At 43.9% G+C, this 25,650-nt stretch overlaps 1 protein-coding gene across 4 annotated transcripts in view; it reads left to right on the top strand.

Annotated features, from left to right (window-relative positions):
- LOC115225349 (coiled-coil domain-containing protein 77-like) overlaps nucleotides 1–25,650 on the top strand; it is a 104,460-nt gene that overhangs the window by 68,395 nt on the left and 10,415 nt on the right. For 3 of the 4 annotated variants that reach the window (XM_029796299.2, XM_036514123.1, XM_036514122.1), the window contains exons 3-7: nucleotides 3,667–3,788; nucleotides 10,576–10,713; nucleotides 11,870–12,011; nucleotides 15,720–15,948; nucleotides 25,208–25,598. In XM_029796299.2, the coding sequence (XP_029652159.1) occupies nucleotides 3,667–3,788; nucleotides 10,576–10,713; nucleotides 11,870–12,011; nucleotides 15,720–15,948; nucleotides 25,208–25,598 (1,022 nt within the window). Of the gene's footprint in view, nucleotides 1–3,666; nucleotides 3,789–10,575; nucleotides 10,714–11,869; nucleotides 12,012–15,719; nucleotides 15,949–19,147; nucleotides 20,407–25,207; nucleotides 25,599–25,650 lie in introns of those variants that run through there. The other variant, XM_036514125.1, reaches the window with a different exon arrangement.

Genomic DNA, 25,650 nt, shown 5'->3' with positions numbered 1-25,650 from the left:
GAGTTTTTTTTTTTGTTTTTCTCCTCTGATTTTAAACCCAAACGGTAGAAAGAGAAACTAAATCTTGCAAAGGGAAATAACTCTGTGTGTAAATATATATATATATATATATTTTTTTTTACTTGTTTCAGTCATTTGACTGTGGCCATGCTGGAGCACCGCCTTTAGTTGAGCAAATCGACCCCGGGACTTATTCTTTGTAAGCCCAGTACTTATTCTATCGGTCTCTTTTGCCGAACCGCTAGGTGACGGGGACGTAAACACACCAGCACACATATATATATATACATATATACGACAGGCTTCTTTTCAGTTTCCGTCTACCAAATCAACTCACAAGGCATTGGTCGGCCTGGGGCTATAGCAGAAGACACTTGCCCAAGGTGCCACGCAGTGGGACTGAACCCGGAACCATGTGGTTGGTAAGCAAGCTACTTACCACACAGCCACTCCTGCACCTATATATATATATTAATAAAATAAAATATATATATTTTTTTTATTTTATCTAGTTTCAGCTCATGAGCTGTGGCCATGCTGGGGCACCACCATTTGGTGTTGCTACATAATTTTACTTCATGAATGCTTTTTAGCAATTGCCATTTGGTGCATGAGAGAGAGTTCGATGCAGCTACCCTCATCTGCACCTCCTGCCGTGAAGTTGGTTCATCCGGGACACCTGACAGGAAGAGATCCAGTCCTACTTTAAAGACATCTGCATCCACCCCATGCAGGTCCTTCAGGTTCTTCGGGAGGATATTGAAGAGCTGTGGGCCTCTGAAGCCCAGGCTATCACAGTATCTTGTCCTACATCTTGATGGCAAATTTGGTAAAATATATATATATATATATATATATATACATATATAATATAATTCGAGACAAAACCACTATTTTAAACCAAACAAGGAAAGACTTAATCAATACATAAAATTTTAATATAAATTAAATAAACCGCCACTACAAATGTTTCATGTCTGCTCCGACAATCTTCAGGTGGATTTTCGATCTTCTAATCAGTATCAAATTATGATACTGATTAGAAGATCGAAAATCCACCTGAAGATTGTCGGTAGCAGACATGAAACATTTGTAGTGGCGGTTTATTTAATTTATATTAAAATTTTATGTATTGATTAAGTCTTTCCTTGTTTGGTTTTAAAATAGTGGTTTTGTCTCGAATTATATTATATAATATTTTACTATAAAATTGGATTTAACCCTAAATCTGATTTTTCCCTGTAATTTTGGATTCATTCCCTAATATTTATTATTATATATATATATACATATATAATTGAATAAGGGTAGAAATCGATATTAATCAATTAAAATCAGTGGCATTAGCATATTAAAAAAACCCGAAGAGTAAAATATTTTTACATACAGTCCTTTAAATTTTATATATATATAAATATATATATATATATATATATATATATATATATATATATATATATATATATTCGTGTGGCATCGTCCGTTTTTCTGTCCCTGTTTCGTATACATTCGATCCTTCTTCCAAGAAATTTAATGCTCGTAGCTTAGTTTTTCCTTGGGGCTGGCCGGATCGGAGCGATCTCAAGATTAATCAGCCGAAATTGCTACGATGATCCGGTTCTTGACTGAAGATTGAGGGCTTCAAATGTCCTGTCCGTGTTTTTTGTGTCGTCTTCTAAGTGTTTTACGTTCTTGTCCCAGTTTGTATTTTTTTACATATAATAATAATATATCATCATCATCATCAGCGTTTAACGTCCGTTCTCCATGCTAGCATGGGTTGGACGTTTCGACCGGGGATTTGGGAAGCCAGGAGGCTGCACCAGGCTCCGGTCTTATCTGGCAATGTTTCTACAGCTGGATGCCCTTCCTAACACCTATTTCCTTACTACCCACAAGGGGCTAAACACAGAGGGGACAAACAAGGACAGACAAACGGATTAAGTCGATTACATTGACCCCAGTGTGTAACTGGTACTTAATTTATCGACCCCGAAAGGATGAAAGGCAAAGTCGACCTCGGCGAAATTTGAACTCAGAACATAAAGACAGACGAAATACAGCCCAGCATTTCGCCCGGCGTGCTGATGATTCTGCCAACTCGCCGCCTAACACCAACCACTCCGTGAGTGTAGTGGGTGCTTTTTACACACACACACATACATATAAAGGGTGAAATATAATTAATTTAATAAAATCAACAAATTTCACCTAGTAGTATTTCAGTATGGAAAAAGACCATATTCGGTAAAAATTATATAATTACACTAATAAGGGTTTTTTGCAACAAGGTGCTTAAACCACATACTGAAAATTTTAGGAATAGCAAAAGGAAATAGTAGTCTTTTTGGCTGCTATTTCTAAAATTTTTGGTATGTGGTTTACGCAACTTGTTGCAAAAGAACCCTTATTATTATAAATATATATATATATATATTTGTTTATTTATTTACTGTTTCAGCCATTAGACTGCGGCCATGCTGGGGCACTGGGTTGAAGAAACTTTATCGGCCTTTTCTTCTGTAATACTGACTTACACACACATAAACATACCAACATCAGTTGTCAAACGGTGGTGGAGGACTCACACACACACACACACACAGTTATTATATATATATATATATATATATATATATATATATATATATATATATATATATATATATGGTGGGAACACGCACATATTTATTTATTTATATAGGCGCAGGAGTGGCTGTGTGCTAAGTAGCTTGCTTACGAACCACATGGTTCCGGGTTCAGTCCCACTGCGTGGCCCTCGGGCAAGTGTCTTCTGCTATAGCCCCGGACAGACCAATGCCTTGTGAGTGGATTTGGTAGACGGAAACTGAAAGAAGCCCGTCGTATGTATGTACGTATATATATATATATATATATATATATATCTGTATGTGTGTGTGTCTGTGTTTGTCCCCCTGAGGCTAGAGTAGAAGGCACTTGCCCAAGGTGCCACACAAGACTGAACCTGGAATCTATCAAAAAAAGTTGTCCATTACCCTAATGGACAACTTTGACGTGTGTGTCGAAAAATAAGGGTAATGGACAATTGACAAATGTTTAGTCACTTGACAATGCCTTAGCAATCAAACTGTTTGTAGTTCAAAATGACATGGTGTCTCTTAATCATGTCTGTTACCTTGAACAGATGTAGTATTACTAGAAGATTCCTCATTAGCCCTAAGAATTTCATTTTTACCCCACTTGGAGTAATTTACCCCTGTCTGCTGACCCCTGGGGTTTGCAAATAAGACATAAGTAATGAGGAATAAATAATACCTATTTCTTTATTACCCACAAGGGGCTAAACATAGAGGGGACAAACAAAGACAGACATAGGTATTAAGTCGATTACATCGACCCCAGTGCGTAACTGGTGCTTAATTTATTGACCCCGAAAGGATGAAACGTAAAGTCCTCGGCGGAATTTGAACTCAGAACGTAATGACAGACGAAATACCGCAAAGCATTTCGCCCGGCGTGCTAACGGTTCTGCCAGCTCACCAAGAAACTTTTCCAACATCCTGTTGTGTGTGTGTGTGGTTGTGGATGGGTTTCTCTCCTCTTCCCTCCTCCCTCAGTCCCTCCAACCATGTCGTCCCTACCTGTCTCCTTCATTTATTGTCCCCCGTTCAATCTCCTCCGCAGGCCAACTAAGACCATCCAGAGAACTCCTCGAGTTCTATCGCAAGAAGATCGCCGAATACAACGAGGAACACACCGGCATCGTGACCCACATCGACGCCTACAAGGAAACCTACGAGGAAATGGTATTTCTTGTTTCATATTTACTGTGTAGCAATAACCATTTTAGCCATTTTGAAATGTGGCGTGAATTGGCAAAATGTCGTAATGTCTTTGCCGAAGAATTGTCATTTTCGTTTTTTGCCATTGGTTCATATGACTCTCTCTCTCTCTTTTACTCTTTTACTTGTTTCAGTCATTTGACTGTGGCCATGCTGGAGCACCGCCTTTTAATCGAGCAACTCGACCCCGGGACTTATTCTTTTTTTGTAAGCCCAGTACTTATTCTATCGGTCTCTTTTGCCGAACCGCTAAGTAACGGGGACATAAACACACCAGCATCGGTTGTCAAGCAAAGCTAGGGAGACAAACACAGACACACAGACACACACATACATATATATATATACATATATATGACAGGCTTCTTTCAGTTTCCGTCTACCAAATCCACTCACAAGGCTTTGGTCGGCCAGAGGCTATAGTAGAAGACACTTGCCCAAGGTACCATGCAGTGGGACTGAACCCAGAACCATGTGGTTCGTAAGCAAGCTACTTACTACACAGCCACTCCTGCGCCTGTCATATAAAGATTCTAAAAGTTTCGTAAAGAATATTTGTCATGGATTTTGATTCTTTTTAGTCAAGTTGAGCAGTTATAAAAACCCTGGATTTTGGGAAAAACTTGAGTGTTTGTTGGATGTCACTAAACTCCACGACACTCTTTTGGAGACATCGGTAATTTTCATGCCATGTCTAAAGTTAATCACAAGTCTATTTTGATTTGTTGGTTAATGTATTAACTGTTTATACACAGGGGTTGGAATCTGGGAGCTTTGTAAGGATCTGGAGCTGGTCATGGGAAGAGGCCATGGTTTTATATTCAAGGTCAGGATGGGAACTTGGGATTTTGTAAGGGTCAGTTGAGCAGGTGAAGGGTGCCACTTGGGATTTTGTAAGGGTCAGTTGAGCAGGTGAAGGGTGCCACTTGGGATTTTGTAAGGGTCAGTTGAGCAGGTGAAGGGTGACACTTGGGATTTTGTAAGGGTCAGTTGAGCAGGTGAAGGGTGCCACTTGGGATTTTGTAAGGGTCAGTTGAGCAGGTGAAGGGTGCCACTTGGGATTTTGTAAGGGTCAGTTGAGCAGGTGAAGGGTGCCACTTGGGATTTTGTAAGGGTCAGTTGAGCAGGTGAAGGGTGCCACTTGGGATTTTGTAAGGGTCAGTTGAGCAGGTGAAGGGTTCCACTTGGGATTTTGTATGGGTCAGTTGAGCAGGTGAAGGGTGCCACTTGGGATTTTGTAAGGGTCAGTTGAGCAGGTGAAGGGTGCCACTTGGGATTTTGTAAGGGTAAGTTGAGCAGGTGAAGGGTGCCACTTGGGATTTTGTAAGGGTCAGTTGAGCAGGTGAAGGGTGCCACCGTCAGCTGTAAAATCCTTTCCAAAAACTGATTTCGCCTGTGCTTGTGCCATGCAAAGAGTACGAAGTCCATTCAGCTGAGTGGTCGGTGTTAGGAAGGGCATCCAGCTTGCCAAAACAATTGTGTATAATTTCAATACAGAGCAATTATCATCATCATCGTTTAACGTCTGTTTTTCATGCTAGCATGGGTTGGACGGTTCAACTGGGGTCTGGGAAGCCAGGAGGCTGCACCAGGCCCAGTCAGATCTGGCACTGTTTCTACAGCTTGATGCCCTTCCTAACGCCAACCACTCCAAGAGTGTAGTGGGTGCTTTTTTTGTGTCACCGACACAGAGGCGAGACGAGGCTGGCAATGGCCACTATCAGATGGTGCTTTTTATGTGCCACCGGCACGGAGGCCAGGCGAGGCTGGCAACAGCCACGATCAGATGGTGTTTGTTACGTGCCACCTGCGCGGAGGCCAGTCGTGGCGGCGTTGGCTACGGCCACGATCGGATGGTTCTCTTACGTGCCACCGGCACTGGTATCACAGCTACAAATTCCATTGATGTTGATCGATTTCGAAATAATTAAGGAAAAATAATTTGTGAAGATATCATTGACTCTATTATTATCTAGTGTAACAATTTAAAAATGGTAACACAGAATTAATATTATCAGCAATTGCAAAACTCAAAAAAAGCATTAAATAGCTGAAGGATTAAAATTAATCAAAGAACATACTAAGTATGTCTGCAAATTCCCTCTGATGCAAGAGTGGAAAAGGGGACGTTAAAACAATTCTTTTTTGCTGGAAGCACAAGGCCTTAAATTTGGGGAAGGGATTAAGTCGATTACATTGGCCCCAGTACGTAACTGGTACTTATTTAATTGACCTCGGAAGGATGAAAGGCAAAGTTGACCTCGGCGGAATTTGAACTCAGAACGTAGGGGCAGACGAAATATGGCTAAGCATTTTGCCCAGCATGCTAACGATTCTGCCAGCTCACCCCCTTAATAATAATAATAATCCATTCTACTAAAGGCACAGGGCCTGAAATTTGTGGGGAGAGGGATAGTTGATCACACTGACCCTAGTATTTGACTGGTACTTAATTTATCGACCCCGAAAGGATGAAAAGAAAAGTCAGCCTCAGCGGAATTTGAACTCAGAACATAACGGCAGACGAAACACTGTTAAGCATTTCGCCTGGTGTGTTAACAATTCTGCCATCTCGCTGCCTTAAGGTGGATGCGGACATTAAAATAATCTGGGTGCAACCTTGGGGTCCTGTAAGGGTCAGGAGCTGATGAAGGAAAGGTGACACTCTTTTGGTAAATTAAAACAACAATCTTGTAAAGGATCCCCTTCCACCCAAGGGCCAAGTGGACCCTGGTTTAATTGATCAAATCAACCCCAGGCCCTTTTTAAAATCTGGTGAATTCTATTGGTCTTTTATGGATAAATTAGGGTTAAGGGGATATAGACCAGTGGCTCTCAAATGGGAACAATATGGCCCCTAAAGGTCCATATAAGAATTTGGGGAGTCCACATAACAAAATAGTAAATTGGTAATCCACAATATTATTTTAAGGGCCCATGATGAAGTTTTGCTGTTGATGTATGTATTGGAAGAAACAGTGAGTGAGGTTTCTTTAACACTTTACATAGGTGAACCTACACAAGTTTAAAACATCAAATGCCTATGGGGTCCACCGGAATAAAATAGTATTTCAAAGGGGTCCATCATCATCATCGTTTAAAATAATAATAATAATAATTGTGTACAGTGCTCAGGTGCACTACAACTCATCTAAAGTGTATATATAATCAGGTGTAGTTTCGGCAGATTTTGGAGAGCATGAGGGCCTTAAAGGATGCAGTGTCATGGCAGTCAACAACTGACGCAGGCAGTTTATTCCATGCTTCAGCAACTCTGAGCGTGAAGAAATGTTTGCGAAAGTCATGGGAGCTGTGTTGTTTTCTGACTTTGTAGGCATGTCCACGTGTGTTAGACACATGGAGATCAAAAAGGTGTTCAGTGTTGTTGTTGGTGAGGTGGTTGATAACTTTGTGGGTGTTTACGAAGTCCGTCGCCAGACGCCGGAGCTTCAGTGAATCCATGCCCAGGGAAACAAGGCGCTCAGAATATGGTAGGTGTCTGATGGAGGGTATGCGTTTGGTTGCACGTCTCTGGACAGATTCCAGGAGGTCAATGTTCTGAGCAAGATAGGGATTCCAAACTGATGATGCAAATTCCAAGTGTGGTCGTACCATAGCTGTATACAGTTTTAAATAGATGGCTGGAGAGCGGCTAACAAAAGTCTTGCTGAGTGATGCCAAGACACCCTCGGCCTTCTTGACAATTTTAGAGATTTTAGCGTCCGCTTTCCATGCTGGCATGGGTGGGAACGGTTCAACTGGGGTCTGCGAAGCCAGAAGGCTGCACCAGGCTCCAGTCTGATCTGGCAATGTTTCTACAGCTGGATGCCCTTCCTAACGCCAACCACTCTGTGAGTGTAGTGGGTGCTTTTTACGTGCCAGACGAGGCTGGCAAACGGCCACAATCGGATGGTGCTGTTTATGTGCCACCGGCACAGATCCATAGATAGAAAATGATTGAGAACTCTTGCTTTAGATGTATGTATTGGTCTGTATTGCAAGAAACAGCTGGGTTTCTTTCTCTAATGTTTTACACAGTTTAACCTACACAAATGGAAAACAAAATGGGAATTTTGAGGCAGTTTCTATAAAACTAGTTGGCTACATCAAATGACTACAGGGTTCCACCAAAATAAAATGGTATTTCAAAAGGGCCCTTAGATAAAAAGAAATGCTTGAGAAGCCCTGCTTTAGATGTATGTATTGCAGGAAACAGCTGGGTTTCTTTCTTTAACGTTTTACATAATTCATTCTACACAAGTTGATGTGGAAAACAAAACAGGAATTTTGGAAGAAGATTCTGTGAAACCAGTTTTTGAACATCGAATGGCTGTGGGGTCCACCAGAATGAAATAGTAATCATAGGGGTCCACACAAGCAAAATAGTAAATTGAGGATCTGTGGTAGTATTTTAAGGGTCCGTGATGAAGGTTTGCTGTAGATGTCTGTATTGCAAGAAACAGCTGGGTTTATTTCTCAAACATTTTACAGGGTTCAACCTACACAAGTTTTTAAACATTGGATGACTCTGGGGATCCACCAGAATAAAAGGGTAATCAAAGAGGGTCCACACAAGCAAAAGAGTCAATTGGGGCTCCACAATAGTATTTTAAGGGTCCGTGATAAAGTTTTGCTGTAGATGTATGTATTGGTCTGTATTGCTAGAAACCGCTGGGGTTCTTTCTTGAACATTGTACATGGGGAAAAATAAAATAGGGGTTTTGAAAGAAGATTCAATGGAACTAGTTTTCCAACATCAGATGCCTAGGGGTGGTGGTCCACCAGAATAAAAGGGTAATCAAAGAGGGTCCACACAAGCAAAATAGTAAATTGAGGATCTGTAGTAATATTTTAAGGGTCCATTATGATAAAGTTTTGGTGTTAGATGTCTGTATTGCAAGAAACAGCTGGGTTTTCAAAGATGTTCCTGTAACATTAGTTTTTAAACACCAGAATAAGATATTATTTCAAAAGGGTCCATAGATTAAAAAAAAAAAAATGGTAAGAATCCCTGACAGACAATCCAACATCGATTGTGAATGGTGAAACACAACGAACACACACACACACAGAGGAAGGTATAAAATTGTCAAGTCAAACTTTGGAGTTATCTCCCTTAATACGACTTTCTCAAATCGCCCAGACACAGAGATTCTCCTTTTTTATTCCTTTATATATTTCGTCATATGACTACGGCCATGCTGGAGCACTGCCTTTTAATAAATAAGAACAGATTATTATTATTATTATTATTATTATTATTACTGCTACTAATACTCTTTACTCTTTTACTTGTTTCAGTCATTTGACTGTGGCCATGCTGGAGCACCGCCTTTAGTCGAGCAACTCGACCCTGGGACTTATTCTTTTGTAAGCCAAGTACTTATTCTATCGGTCTCTTTTGCCGAACCGCTAAGTGACGGGGACGTAAACACACCAGCATCGGTTGTCAAGCAATGCTAGGGGGACAAACACACACACACAAACACACATATATACATATATATATATATATACATATACTAATACAATTGTTCGTTTGTTTTCCACCTGCCTTTGTCTTTTGTTTATTTTCATAAAGCTTCCCGTTATATATACATATATATATATATATACATATATATATATATATACATATATATATACATATATACGACGGGCTTCTTTCAGTTTCCGTCTACCAAATCCACTCACAAGGCATTGGTCGGCCCGGGGCTATAGCAGAAGACACTTGCCCAAGATGCCACGCAGTGGGACTGAACCCGGAACCATGTGGTTGGTTAGCAAGCTACTTACCACACAACCACTCCTGCGCCTATACTACTACTATATTATTATTATTATTATTATTAGGCAGCAAGCTGGCAACATCATTGCTCCATTAGCGAAAATGCCTGACTGGATTTGCTCAGATTTAACGATGTGGGTTCCAATCCTGCCATGGCCAGCCTTCCAAGGCTGATAAAGTAAATACCAGTCACGTACTGGGGTCTGTAGAATCAACTTGCCCCGCTCCCAACAAATTATTAAAAGCCTTGTACCAATAATAGAAAAGATTATTATTAATGACTGGCAGAATCGTTAAGTGCAGGAGTGGCTGTGTGGTAAGTAGCTTGTTTACCAACCACATGGTTCCGGGTTCGGTCCCACTGCGTGGCATCTTGGGCAAGTGTCTTCTGCTATAGCCTCGGGCCGACCAATGCCTTGTGAGTGGATTTGGTAGACGGAAACTGAAAGAAGCCTGTCGTATATATGTATATAGGCGCAGGAGTGGCTGTGTGGTAAGTAGCTTGCTTACCAACCACATGGCTCCGGGTTCGGTCCCACTGCGTGGCACCTTGGGCAAGTGTCTTCTACTATATACTCGGGCCGACCAATGCGTTGTGAGTGGATTTGGTAGACGGAAACTGAAAGAAGCCCGTCGTATATATGTATATATATATATGTGTGCGTTTGTGTGTTTGTCCCCCTAGCATTGCTTGACAACCGATGCTGGTGTGTTTACGTCCCCGTCACTTAGCGGTTCGGCAAAAGAGACCGATAGAATAAGTACTGGGCTTAGAAAAGAATAAGTCCCGGGGTCGATTTGCTCGACTAAAGGCGGTGCTCCAGCATGGCCGCAGTCAAATGACTGAAACAAGTAAAAGAGAGAGAGAGAGAGTATTTCTAAATTGAATTTTTCCCTGTAAGTTTGGAATAATATTCCCTCATATTATATATATCTAAAGCAGTTGTCCAATTTCCATCGTAGGGCAAACTGCAGTGGGAGATCCGTCAGCGAGAGGGTGAAATTGTGGAGCTCCAACAGGCCCTTAGTGACATGCAGCTTTTCCTGTACCAGGAGAAAGACCATGTGTTGCGGCTCTATGCAGAGAACGACCGTCTAAAGGTACTGTACACTTACTGACCACTTTTGGAAGCCTGCTAGAAATAGTAGGCAAATCTCCTTTAATTCAACACAATTTTTTTTACTTAGTTTACAAAAAAAATAAAAAAAGAAAGAAAAATGCAAACCTTGGATCAGGATTGACTTTGGGTTAAACACTGCAACTATGGAGTCACTGGTACTAACTCCTATACTGTACATTAGATAATGTAGTCCTAGGTACACCATGCCTGAATAAAAGATGGAATGGTCACAGCTGGAACATCTTTGGTCGTAGGCCTGTCTGGATCAGGACTGACCTGGGGCTAAGCAACAACTATAGCTACTAACTCCTGTACTATACATTAGATAATGTAGTCCTAGATACACTAGGCCTGAATAAAAGATGGGATGGTCACAGCTGGAACGTCTTTGATCATAGGTCTGCCTGGATCAGGACTGACCTGGGGCTAAGCAACAACTATAGCTACTAACTCCTGTACTATACATTAGATAATGTAGTCCTAGATACACTATGCCTGAATAAAAGATGGGATGGTCACAGGTGGAACGTCTATGATCATAGGTCTGCCTGGATCAGGACTGACCTAGGGCTAAACAACAACTATAGCTACTAACTCCTGTACTATACATTAGATAATGTAGTCCTAGATACACTATGCCTGAATAAAAGATGGGATGGTCACAGGTGGAACGTCTATGATCATAGGTCTGCCTGGATCAGGACTGACCTAGGGCTAAACAACAACTATAGCTACTAACTCCTGTACTATACATTAGATAATGTAGTCCTAGATACACTAGGCCTGAATAAAAGATGGGATGGTCACAGCTGGAACGTCTTTGATCATAGGTCTGCCTGGATCAGGACTGACCTGGGGCTAAGCAACAACTATAGCTACTAACTCCTGTACTATACATTAGGTAATGTAGTCCTAGATACACTATGCCTGAATAAAAGATGGGATGGTCACAGGTGGAACGTCTATGATCATAGGTCTGTCTGGATCAGGACTGACCTAGGGCTAAGCAACAACTATATCTACTAACTCCTGTACTATACATTAGATAATGTAGTCCTAGATACACTGTGCCTGAATAAAAGATGGGATGGTCACAGGTGGAACGTCTTGTATCTTCCTGTCTTTTGTCGTTTCAGCTGAGGGAACTTGAAGATAAACAGAAAATCCAGCACCTTTTGAGCCTGGGAGGCTACCCAGAGGGGGAGGTGACTTATTTCCATAAGGAACCTCCAGCCATGGCCATCATTGAGCAGAAATACTCCAAGAGTGAGAACCAAGGTTGGTATCTGAACACTTCTCACTCCCTTCCTCTCTTGTTCACCCACTCCCTATCTCTTTCTCACTCTATCTCCCTCTCTCTCTCGCTCTGTCAACCTCTCCCTCTCTCTCTCTCTCTGTCTATCTCTCCCTCCCTCTTTCTCTCTGTCTATCTCTCCCTCTCTCTCTCTCTCTGTCTATCTCTCCCTCCCTCTTTCTTTCTGTCTATCTCTCCCTCCCTCTTTCTCTCTGTCTATCTCTCCCTCCCTCTTTCTCTCTGTCTATCTCTCCCTCCCTCTTTCTCTCTGTCTATCTCTCCCTCCCTCTCTCTCTCTGTCTATCTCCCCCTCTCTCTCTCCCTCTCCCTCCCTCTCTGTCTGCCTCTCCCTCTGTCAGCCTCTCCCTCCCTCTCTCTGTCTGCCTCTCCCTTCCTCTCTCTGTCTGCCTCTCCCTCCCTCTCTCTGTCTGCCTCTCCCTCTCCCTCTGTCAGCCTCTCCCTCCCTCTCTCTGTCTGCCTTTCCCTCCCTCTCTCTGTCTCTCTCTCCCCTCTCTCCCCCCTCTCTGCTTCCAAACCATTTGGCATATGCAATCCTTCAGGGAAAGTCCTGAGAAACAGCCGAGATGTCTTCACCCATCCAGACGACTGGTGTTCCTTGCCTGACCCCTAACCCTATCTTTGGGTCTGTGTTTGGAACGGAGACTATTGAAGGAACGTTTTAATTTGGATCACTTCAAAAGAAGAATTTCTATCAGAGCCGCAGGAGTGGTTGTGTGGTAGCTTACTTACCAACCACATGGTTCCGGGTTCAGTCCCACTGCGTGGCACCTTGGGCAAGTGGCTTCTACTATAGCCTCGGGCCGGCCAAAGCCTTGTGAGTGGATTTGGTAGACGGAAACTGAAAGAAGCCGTCGTATATATGTATATATATATGTGTGTGTGTATATACGTGTGTGTATGTTTGTGTGTCTGTGTTTGTCCCCTTAATATCGCTTGACAACCAATGCTGTTGTGTTTACGGCCCCGTAACTTAGTGGTTCGGCAAAAGAGACTGATAGAATAAGTACTAGGGCTGTCAAGCGATGTTGGGGGACAAACAAAGACAAACATATACACACACATATATATATATACATATATACGACAGGCTTCTTTCAGTTTCCGTCTACCAAATCCACTCACAAGGCTTTGGTCGGGCCGAGGCTGTAGTAGAAGCCACTTGCCCAAGGTGCCACGCAGTGGGACTGAACCTGGAACCATGTGGTTGGTAAGCAAGCTACTTACCACACAGCCACTCCTACGTCTATATTACACACACACACATTCATCATCATTGTTTAATGTCTGCCTTCCATTCTGGCATGGGTGGGATGGTTTGACAGAAGCCTGCACCAGACTTCTGTGTCTGTTTTGGCTGGACTTTTACAGCTGGATGCCCTTCCTAGCACCAACCACCCAGCAGAGTGGACTCAGTGCTTTTATGTGGCATGGACACAGGTGAGGGCAGGTTTGGCAAGCTTTTTACTGTTGGATGCCCCACCAAACACCAACCACTTTACAGTGTGGACTGGACGCTTTTTAAGTGGCCCCTGCACTAAGAACGTCACCAAGTAACTTGCAAGACATGTGTGTGTGTGTATATTTATCATTATTAATAAGGCGGTGAGCTGGCAGAATCGTTAACACGCCAGGTGAACTGCTTAGTGGTATATATATATAAATGAAAGAAAGAATGGAGTTGAGCGACGATTTTAACAAAATTCCTTTACTCTCGACACATGTTTCGAAGGCTGCATATTCTTAATTCCGAAGGAATAAAGGGTGCATTATGCAACAAAAAAACAAACACTCATTATTACTGTGGACATCATGTGGGCAGTCATCTAAAAGTTTTTGCTCTTCATGATGCTGGAATAAGTTCCTTGTCTTTCCTGATGAGATAGCGGCATAATGCACCCTTTATTCCTTCGGAATTAGGAATATGCTGCCTTCGAAACATGTGTCGAGGGTAAAGGAATTTTGTTAAAATCGTTGTTCAACTCCATTCTTTCATTTATTCATAGTTAAAAAACACAAATTTACACACGGAAACACGGGATTTCTGCCCTTGGCATATAGCTTCAACTGTGAATTTGCTACCCAGGTATCGATTAACCGAATTATCCATACTAAGATAATTCATTCACTTTCCTATATATATATATATATATATATATATAATCATCGTCATCATTATCATCGTTTAACGTCCGCTTTCCATGCTGGCATGGGTTGGACAATTTCACTGAGGGCTGGCGAACCAGATGGCTGCACCAGGCCTCAATCTTGATCTGGCAGAGTTTCTACAGCTGGATGCCCTTCCGAATGCCAACCACTCCAAGAGTGTAGTGGGTGCTTTTAACGTGCCACTGGCACAGGACCAGTCAGGTGGTACTGGCAATGACCTTACTCGAATCTTTTACACATGTCACTGGCACAGGTCCCAGTAAGGCGACGCTGATAACGATCACGCTTGAATGGTGTCTTTTATGTGCCACCGGCACGGAGGCCAGATAGCCGCTCTGGCAACGATCATGCTTGGATGGTGCTCTTGGAAGCACTCCGTCGGTTACGACGATGAGGGTTCCGGTTGATCCGAATCAACGGAACAGCCTAATCGTGAAATTAACGTGTAAGTGGCTGAGCACTCCACAGACACGTGTACCCTTAACGTAGTTCTCAGGGATATTCAGAGTGACACAGAGAGTGACAAGGCCGGCCCTTTGAAATACAGGTACAACAGAAACAGGAAGTAAGAGTGAGAGAAAGTTGTGGTGAAAGAGTACAGCAGGGATCACCACCATCCCCTGCAGGAGCCTCGTGGAGCTTTAGGTGTTTTCGCTCAATATGGATGGAAGCACCCCGTCGGTTACGACGACGAGGGTTCCGGTTGATCCGAATCAACGGAACAGCCTGCTCGTGGAATTAACGTGTAAGTGGCTGAGCACTCCACAGACACGTGTACCCTTAACGTAGTTCTCGGGGATATTCAGCGTGACACAGAGAGTGACAAGGCCGGCCCTTTGAAATACAGGTACAACAGAAACAGGAAGTAAGAGTGAGAGAAAGTTGTGGTGAAAGAGTACAGCAGGGATCACCACCATCCCCTGCAGGAGCCTCGTGGAGCTTTAGGTGTTTTCGCTCAATATGGATGGAAGCACCCCGTCGGTTACGACGACGAGGGTTCCGGTTGATCCGAATCAACGGAACAGCCTGCTCGTGGAATTAACGTGTAAGTGGCTGAGCACTCCACAGACACGTGTACCCTTAACGTAGTTCTCGGGGATATTCAGCGTGACACAGAGAGTGACAAGGCCGGCCCTTTGAAATACAGGTACAACAGAAACAGGAAGTAAGAGTGAGAGAAAGTTGTGGTGAAAGAGTACAGCAGGGATCACCACCATCCCCTGCCGGAGCCTCGTGGAGCTTTAGGTGTTTTCGCTCAATAAACACTCACAACGCCCGGTCTGGGAATCGAAACCACGATCCTACGACCGCGAGTCCGCTGCCCTAACCACTGGGCCATTGCGCCTCCACTGGTGCTCTTAACACCCCACTAGCACGGGGCTCGAGTGCCAGTAAGGCGACGCTGGTAACGATCACAGTCGAATGGTGCCTTTTACGTGCCACTGGCACATATATATATACACACACACATCCATACATGCACATATATATTTTCTGTATTGTAGGAATGAAAAAGAAGAAATCGTGTGAGGCGAAGTGTTTGTGTGAAAGTCTTCGTCAGGACAACAAGATTTTGTCAATGCAGATTGAACGTCTTCAGTCACAACTGGAAGAACAGACGAAGAATTCCAAAGAGCATATTGCCAGCCTCTTTGCCGACAGATATGAGAAACAGATGGAAGAAGAGGCTCGCCGGAAAAGGGACGAGAGAAAGATCGAAGTCCTTCTGGAAAAGTAAGGAATCTCTGTTTTGTAATATTATTATTATTATTAATAATAATAATAATGATAATGATAATGATAATAATCCTTTTGGCTATAGGTACAAGACCAGAAATTTTAATGGAGGGGACTTGTCAATTACGTTAGCCCCAGTATTTAACTGGTACTTTATTTAATGGCCCCAAGCCAGTGCCGCCTCGACTGGCTTCCGTGCTGGTGGCACGTAAAATGCACCAATCCGACCGTGGCTGTTGCCAGCCTCGCCTGGCACCTGTGCGGGTGGCACGTAAAAATCACCCACTACACTCATGGAGTGGTTGGCGTTAGGAAGGGCATCCAGCTGTAGAGACACTTCCAGATAAGACCGGAGCCTGGTGCAGCCTTCTGGCTTCCCAGATCCCCGGTCGAACTGTCCAACCCATGCTAGCATGGAAGGCGGACGTTAAACGATGATGATGATGATGACGGGATGAAAATGAAAGCTGACCTTGGTGGAATTTGAACTCAGAACGTAACGACATACGAAATACCGCTGAGCATTTCACCTGGTATGTTAACGATTCTGCCAGCTCACTGCCTTATTAATAATAATAATAATAATAATAATAATAATCCTTTCAACTATAGGCTGAAATTTGGGGGACAGGGGCAAGTCAATTACGTCAACTATGGTGCTCAATTTGTGCTTATTTTGACCTGAAAGTATGACTGGCAAAGTCTACCTTGACGTAATTTAAACTCAGAATGTAAAGCTACAAGAGAAGCCAGGTGCTTATTCTATCAATCTCTTTTGCCAAACCACTATGTTATGTAAAAACAAACACACACACACCTGACAGGCTTCCAACCCATGCCAGCATGAAAGGTAGACAGTAAATCATGATGGCTATTATTTCTTTCAATTTTATTTCCATTTTTTGCCGAGTGTCTTTCTCACTCCTGGGGCAAAGAAACTCACAATATACATTGATAGGCCATTAACCCTTCCTTTACTGTATTTCTGTTGAGATGTTCTGTGTTTCTTTCAATTAATTTTAAATATAACAAAGAATTTAGTAAAATAACTTAGTTATCCTTAAGCTAGTGTTAGGGACATAAATTGTGACTAAGGTTTGGTGGAAGATTTTAATTCAAAACTTATGAAAAACAAGACATTTGTACTACAGAGAGCCAGAGGTGGTTTCAGCCAGGTTGGTATCAAAAGGGTCAAACCAAACACCAGATTCTTCATTTTCAAAATGAAATGAAGTTATGTGAAAAAAAAAAAAAATTTTTATTCATTCATGGGTTGCAATCATTCTTACATCGTCAAAGCTGTTCTCATTATATATGTATGACCTACCAGTTAAGACAATCTTTTGCACTTGATGATGAGATGATGAGACAGGGACCATTCTTAAATAATTTTCAGTTCCTGTCTTTGATTCCTTCCATTTATTCTTACAATCACTTCTATTGGAACCATCTTGAAATGCCACATTTGTTTTTTGCAACTTCAAACATCAAATCTTTATATTTTCTGAGCTTGATAAATTCTTTTTCTGAAATATTGTTCTCTTTTCTCTTTTACTTGTTTCAGTCATTTGACTGCGGCCATGCTGGAGCACCGCTTTTAGTCGAGCAAATCCACCCCGGGACTTATTCTTTTTGTAAGGCCAGTACTTATTCTATCGGTCTCTTTTGCCGAACCGCTAAGTGACGGGGACGTAAACACACCAGCATCGGTTGTCAAGCAATGCTAGGGGGACAGACACAGACACACAAACATATACACATACATATATATGACAGGCTTCTTTCAGTTTCCGTCTACCAAATCCACTCACAAGGCATTGGTCGGCCCGGGGCTATAGCAGAAGACACTTGCCCAAGGTGCCACATAATGGGACTGAACCCGGAACCATGTGGTTCGTTAGCAAGCTATTTACCACACGGCCACTCCTGCGTCTATGATCACAAGGAATTATTCATGTCTCCCAATATTGTTTTTGGTCTTTCACAACAAAATCTGGTTTATTAACTTTGATGGTTCTGTCCATTTGTACTGGAAAGTCTCAAAGAATCGTTACATTTTCTCCCTCGTTATCATTATTATCATTATTAAGGCAGTGAGCTGGCAGAATCGTTAGCATGTTGGACACAATGCTTACCGGTATTTGCCTGTTGCTATGTTCTGAGTTCAAATTCTGCTGGGGTCGATTTTTGCCTTTCATCCTTTCAAGGGCGATTAAATAAGTACCAGTTGCATACTGGAGGCGATGTAATCGACTCAATCCCTTCCTCGAAATTCGAGGTCTTGTGCTTCCAGAAGACAGAATTATTATTATTATTATTAAGGTGGTCACCTGGCAGAATCGTTAACGTGCTGGACAAAATTCACCTGTCACTATATTCTGAGTTCAAATTTTGCTGAGGTCAACTTTGCCTTTCGTCCTTTCAGGGGTCATTAAATTAAGCACCAGTGAAACACAGGTTGATACAAAAGACGTGTCCCCTCCCCACAAATTTCAGGTCTTGTTCCATTTGTAGAAAGGATTATTATTATTATTATTATTGGTCAGTGTAATTGATTTATCCTCTCACCCCAAATGCCTACCCTTGTGGCAAAATTTGAAACCATTTTTATTATTATTATTATTATTATTATTATTAAAGGTGGTGAGCTGGCAGAATGGTTAGCACACCGGGAGAAATGCATAAGAGCTTTTCATCCGTCGCTGTGTTCTGAAGTCGACTTTTTCTTTCATCCTTTCGGGATCAATAAATTAAGTACCAGTTTCGTACTGGGATTGACATAATCAACTGGCCCCCACCTCCAAAATTCCAGGCCCTGTGCTTTTAGCAGAAAGGGTTATTATTACGGTGGCGATCTGACGGAATTGTTAACATGCCAGGGAAAATGCTTAGCAATATTTTGTCTGTCGCTACATTCTGAGTTCAAATTCCACCGAGGTCAACCTTGCCTTCAACCTTTTGGCGGGGGTGGGGTGTCTCAATAAATTAAGTACCAGTTGCATACTGGGGTCGATGTAATCAACTCATCCCTTCCCCCAAAATGGCTGCCATTGTAGCAAAATTTGATACCATTAATATTATTATTATTATCATTATTATTATTATTATTGTTATTGTTATTGTTATTATTATTGTTATTGTTATTGTTGATCACTTTTGACGTCATTGAAGATTTTCCTGCTCTTCCCTCTACCAGTGCTCCAGTACCGGAGAAGGAGGGAAAGAAAATGATGACCAGCAACGACACCACCACCAGCAACAACACAACAAGCCATCGTAGCAATTTCGCCTCCGCTGCAAAACAAAGCTCGGAGGAAGTAAACGTTACGATGGAGGAAATAAAAAATGCAATGGAGTTGTTGAGAAAAGAGGGGAACAGTGTTTTCCTCAATACACCTCAACAACTCATACATGACACAAACAAGAAAACAATACTTTACAAGGTTTTCGACAAGAAAAACAAAAGACTAATTAACGCAACACCCCAACAACTGGAAATAGCTCTGAAGCCCATATGGGGAAAAAAGAGCTATGTCACCAGAGGGAGGCGTTTTGGAACTGTGGAGGTTCGTTGCCCAACAGAGGAGGATGCAAGGGCGCATGCCATTTCACCCTTGCAGACAGAAAGTTTGTTGCTTGTACCGACATACCTTGGTCAGCAAGTAACAAAAATTACACAATGCCGCACCACAATAACAAGAAATAGCTCTAAAGCCTATATGGGGCCAAAAGAGCTGTGTAACTAATGAAAGCGGTTTGGAACTGTAGAAGTTTGCTTCCCAACAGAAAAAAGCATGCCATCCAAACATTACAAACAGATAATTTGTTACTCCTGCCGACTTACCTTGGTCGGCAAGTAACGAAAATCAAAATTGACCAGGTGCCACCCGAGCTGGATATATCTTGGCGGGTGGCAGCTGTCCTCTATGACATAGAGGACACTGCCACTATTCTGGATGTACGCAGATTAAGGGAGAAGAACTGGTCAGGTATGGGAGTACAGCTGCTGGCACAAATCCAGCAGGAAAACATAAATTCCATATCTGATTCGGTAAATTTGCCGGACGGCACCAGATTGCACGTTGCTGTAGAAGGGCAGAGGCCAAAATGCTACCTCTGCAGCAGCGAAAAACATTTGAAGAAAGACTGCCCCATTTTTAAACAAAGAATGGAGGCAGAGAAAAAGAAGACATTATAACAACAAAAAAAAAACCAGCTTGAAACACCGAAAATTGCCACACTACCATCACCACCTCCACGAAGAGCGACACCAACTCCGGCCACCACCAAACCAACACCAACAATTACAGCAACAGCACCGTTTCCTACAAATATTACTGATTTTCGATAAATTGTGGAAACGGACCCGATAAATGTCCCCTTTCCAGATCAGGTCAGCTCGGATTGTGCGAGCACTGATAGTGAGAAAGGGGAGTGGCACATGGTGCCACCGAAAAAGAAAAGACGCAATAAACAAAAAAGACACAGAAAACACAGGGGAGGCACGAACAAATAGAGCTTCCCAACAGCAACAACAACTACATGCACTCACAACAACAACAAACAACAACACTTTCGCCACCATTACTGCTACACACACCAACACAAACAGACTGACCTAATGGGTAGCGTATTAAATACTTAAAAATATATTGGGGGTTAGGGAGCGGACCCTTTAATTCATGATCTATTTCCAATTGGCCAATTCATTTAAACTCATCCATTAGGCCTGTTTTAACCCTTTAGTGTTCAGATTACTCTGTTAAATGTAATACTTTTTCACTCAAATTGTTTTGAATTAATCATGCATTATCTTGTAGCTTTGAGGTTTCAATGATGTGATTGTTTATTTTTTGAATGTCAATGTAGGTTAGGTTTGAGGGGCCAGATATTCCCAGTTTGATTATAAAACATATAGAATATTTGGGCCAGATATGGCCGGTTTAAACACTAAAGGGTTAAAACAATATGGGGTCAGATTATTAGTTAAATAGGATCATCATCATCATCGTTTAACGTCCGCTTTCCATGCTAGCATGGGTTGGACGGTTCAACTGGGGACTGGGAAGCCAGGAGGCTGCACCAGGCTCCAGTCTGATCTGGCAATGTTTCTACGGCTTGATGCCCTTCCTAACGCCAACCACTCCGTGAGTGTAGTGGGTGCTTTTTACGTGCCGCCAGCACAGGTGCCAGGCGAGGCTGGCAAACGGCCACACAGCTATAAACACGAAACATGAACAACTTGTCACACACACCTGAAACAAAATACAGGTACTAAAATTACTGATTTCATTATACCAACGCACAACACAACACCAGCACACATTCTCACCATAAAAAATAAATGAAGAAAAATATAATGAAATCAAGGAGAAATTCCCTAACGATGTCGGGTCGTTAGGGAGAAATTTCTCCAGAAAACTCTTCAAAAAACCTGATGGAAACACCCGTGCAAAAGCACAAGGGAGCCACCCCCACCAAACAACAGTAAGTAGAGCCTTTTTCTCCTTCTAAACCTTTTTAAAAAAACATGGCTGAACTCAGAATGGGTTGCTTAAATGTGAGAGGCCTCGGGTCACCTGTTAAATGACCTGAGGTTTCATGATGTGGATGTAGCAGCCATCAGTGAAACCAGGCTCTCCGACCCGCAGGAATTCGCAGCCCTTTTTGGTGGATACGAGATTTTTCTATCTTCGTGTTGGCCGGGAGCGGGCGGTGGTGGTACTGCGGTGTTGTTTCGGAAGGGCCTGGATTTGAAAATAAGGACAGTCTTTCTGGATCCGGAAGGTAAGTTGGTGGTCCTCGACGTAGACGGTAGAGACGGCGGTGTTTTCAGACTGCTGGCTGCCTACGCTCCAACAGGAGCAGGGCAGTCGGATTATTTCAAACGTCTGGAAGTTTTCCTGGGAACGTCACGCACTCTAGTGCTAGTTGGGGATTGGAACGCTGTCTTAGACGAACGTTTCGATCAGGTGGGCAGGGGAGCGTCTGATAGGAGAGGGGGAGGGTGCAAGAGCCTCGCCAACCTACTTGGCCGCTTTCAGCTGTCCGACAGGTTTCGACTAGACAACCCGAATGTGCTAATGTGGACTTGGACCAATCGCATCGGGTCGTCTAGATCGTACTTAGAGTGTTTTGTAGGCCAGCGGATAAGGACAGCGTAGGGTGTCCACAAATCCACCTAGTCGACTACACGGATCACAAATTCGTGATCTGTACGGTCGACTTAGATAGGCTACATAGACAGGGACCCGGCTACTGGAAGCTGAACGCGTTGTTAACGGCGCGCAAAGCTTACAGAGACCGGATTAGTTTACTAGTTAAGCGGGCGCTCACGGGGGCAATCATCAACAACAACTGGTGGTTTGCCCTCAAGAGAGCAATTAGAGTAGAGTCGATTAGGTTTAGTTAGGCTCTAGCTGTAGAACGTAGAAAAACAGAGTGGGATTTAGTTAAGAAACTAGACGAGGCTCTTGAGGCAGGCATCGCAACCGACGTGTTGGCAGCAAGGTTGGCCCTCGACCAACACTTTGACGCCATGCATTGTCAGAGCTAAGGCGCGTTCGCTAAGCGGGGAGGGGACTAGAGCTGCTCGATGGGCCCGCGTGGCAACAAAGCGACCGTTCGATCTTTCATGGACCAGAACGGGCACAAGGTTTCCGAACTGAAGCAGATGTGTGCGGTGTTTCAGCGGCACGTTGCTCAACTGTTTGGGACAAATGGTGGGACAAACAACGGGATAGATTTCGGTGTGTACCTGGACGGCCTACTGCAACTCTCGGACAGCGAGGCAGGGTGCTGTGAAAGACTGATATCTGCCTGGGAAGTGGAAGGAGCGATGGAAAGCTGCACGAGAGGTAGATCGCCGGGTTTGGATGGTCTGCCCTACGAGCTTTACATTTCAATGCCAGACTTGTTTGCGGGCCTGTTGGCAAACGTCTACTGCAACTGGCAACAAAACGGGAGAATTCTTGCTTTTGTCTGTCGAGGGGTGGTGGCTTTGCTAAAAAAGGACCCAAACAAGGGGGACGTTATAGGGAATTTTCAGCCCATCACTCTGCTCAATGCAGAGTTGAAGATTTTGGCCAAGGTGCTAGCCAAGAGATTGGCGCTTGTCGTGGACAAGCTGGTCGGCGGGACGCAGACATGCGCCGTGCCGACCAGGTCGATACACGACAACCTCCATCTCATGCGCTACATCATAGAGAGGGTGGGTAACGACGCTGGCGCGGGTGGGGCTTTGATCAACTTAGATCAGAGTAAAGCCTTCGATAGGGTCGACCATCGATACCTTGCAGCTGTTCTCAAGGCAGCCAGTTTCGGTCCAGTCTTCCACGGGTGGATAGCTGCTTTATACAGCAACATCTGCTCGGTGATACGGGTGAACGGTCACCTTTTGGAACCGTTCGACATCTTGTGTTCGGTCCGCCAAGGATGCCCTCTCTCCTCCCTCTTGTACATATTGACTCTTGAGCCATTACTGCGCAAGTTGGAGGCTTTGAGGGTATCCCGCACGATCTAGGAGGGGGAAACAGCGTGTCTGCCTATGCCGACGACGTCACTGGTGGCGAGACACTAAACGAGTACGAAGCGGTGACAGGGGCAAAGATTAACGTGGAAAAGTCTGTGGGCTTGCAACTGGGCACCTGGAGAGGCAAGCCCATGCCGTCCAACAGCATCGTAGGGCGCTGGACAGACAGACCCGTTAAACTGCTCGGGGTCTGGTTCAGTCCGGACCTCCAGGTGGATAAAAACTAGGAAGAGGTGACGAGCAGGGTGGCACGTCTCACCCAGAAATGGGCCGAGAGGAAGCTGTCCCTGAAAGGTCGAGCGGAGGTGGCGAATGCGTACATCGCATCCGTCATCTATTACCGCTTGACCGTCGTCCCTTGTCCCGACCGCTGGTTGGCCAAGCTGGTACGCCTGCTCTTCGACTTTTTGTGGAAGGGTCAGGTGCCACTGGTCAGGCGATTCATCTGCTGTCAACGACCGCCGAACGGAGGCCTTGGAATGCCGTGGTTACTGATGCGCAGACATGCGCTCAGGCTGCGACATCTCAAGCGTTTCCTAGACGGTGAACAGGTGTGGTCGTCTTTTGTCAGACGCGATTTTCCGCAGCTTGTCTCTTTGACAGAGCTTCAGACCTGGATCAAACGTAGACCGAGAAAGGGCGCTTGGCACCTCGAGTGCCGTCAAGCTCTCTCCGCCCTCCGCCAGGCGGGCAATGCGATCGGTTACAGCTCCACTCTAGCATTCTATAGAGGGTTAGTGGAGGAAAAATGCGACGATGTTCTCGGGGAAACTCTAGGCGTTAGCGATAACAAACTGAGCGGTCTGTTCGGAAGGACTTTCGGGCTGGGGCCAATGGATAATTTCCAGAGGTCACTCGCCTGGCAGTTCTACCGAGGGGCTCTGCCTGTTCGGGATAAACTCTACCGGCACGGAAGTGCCGTCAGCCGGGCATACCCGGAGTGTTGCCAGGACAACGAAACCGTTCTGCACGCACTCGTCCAGTGCCTGAGTATTGCTGAACTATGGGCTTATGTCGAACACCTACTGTCACGTATAGGACGGATCCGGCTATCAGCTGAATCCATAGTGAAGATTGCCCTGCTGACCTCCTTTAACAAGGAGGGCAAGGCCATTTTCCTTTGCCTAGTGGGTGTGGCGAAAGAGGTTGTATGGTAGACCCGTTTGAAAGGGCTAAAGTCAGACACTTTCCTCTTTGGTCAAGGCCTCATCAACTTTTTCAAGTTTCACTTGAAAAGGAAGATGAGGTTAGAGAGGAGAGTGTTGTCCGATGGCAAGTTTACTGAAAGGTGGATGAATTGTGCAAGAATGGCCAGTGTGAAAGGACCCATTCTGAGGATACACCTGTGATTTAAAAAGGTATTACAAAAGGAGAAAGGGGCTCTCTATCCCCCTTTTTTGACCAGGCTACCGTTGGCTTTTATGGGTTTTTTCCACCAGGAACCTTTCGTAACACCTCCCCCTATTGGGAGTTTTTTTCATTGTTATAATCTTTCCTTGTTAAACAGTTTTTACACAATATTTTAACAAACGGACAAAATCCTTTGTAACCTTTCATCCTGTTTTCTCCCTTTATGTTTTCTAATCATGTGTGTCAGCCCTTGTGGCCAATAAAAAGAATTAATTAATATTATTATTACCATTGTTATTGTTTTTATTATTATTGTTATTAATGTTGTTGTTGTTATTATTATTACCTTTATTGTCTTTGTCTTTTTGTGTGCAGAGTGCAGAAGACGCAGGAACTCTTGTACGACACCACCAAGCAGTTTCTGCAGCAGCGCTACACGCAGCGCACCAACGAGCGCGAGTGGATGGCCGAGAAGGACGAACTGCTGCAGCACTTGGACAAGCTGCAGGAATGGTCCAAGCATCATTGCCACCACGTGGCAGCGACGCAGAGGAGGACTGCCACAGCATCCAGCGTCATCGCAACAGCGACGAAGGACATCGCTGACGGACACCACCCCCACCACCGCTGCTGTAACAAGCATGGTATGTGCAGCGCCTGCACCAGACATGCAGCGGATGCAACCCAGCAGATTGGCGTTGGTGTTTGCGGTATTGGGATGCAGTTCACAGAGAATAAAGACCAGGAACTTCTTGAAGAGATACAGGTCAGTAGGAATCACAAGGTTGTGAGTTCGATTCCCAGACCGGGCTGTGTTG

The sequence above is a fragment of the Octopus sinensis genome, linkage group LG27, assembly GCF_006345805.1.
Source record: "Octopus sinensis linkage group LG27, ASM634580v1, whole genome shotgun sequence".
Taxonomy (NCBI): Eukaryota; Metazoa; Mollusca; class Cephalopoda; order Octopoda; family Octopodidae; genus Octopus; species Octopus sinensis.
Note: the sequence above shows the minus strand (reverse complement) of the source record. Positions and strands in the feature narration are given on the sequence as shown.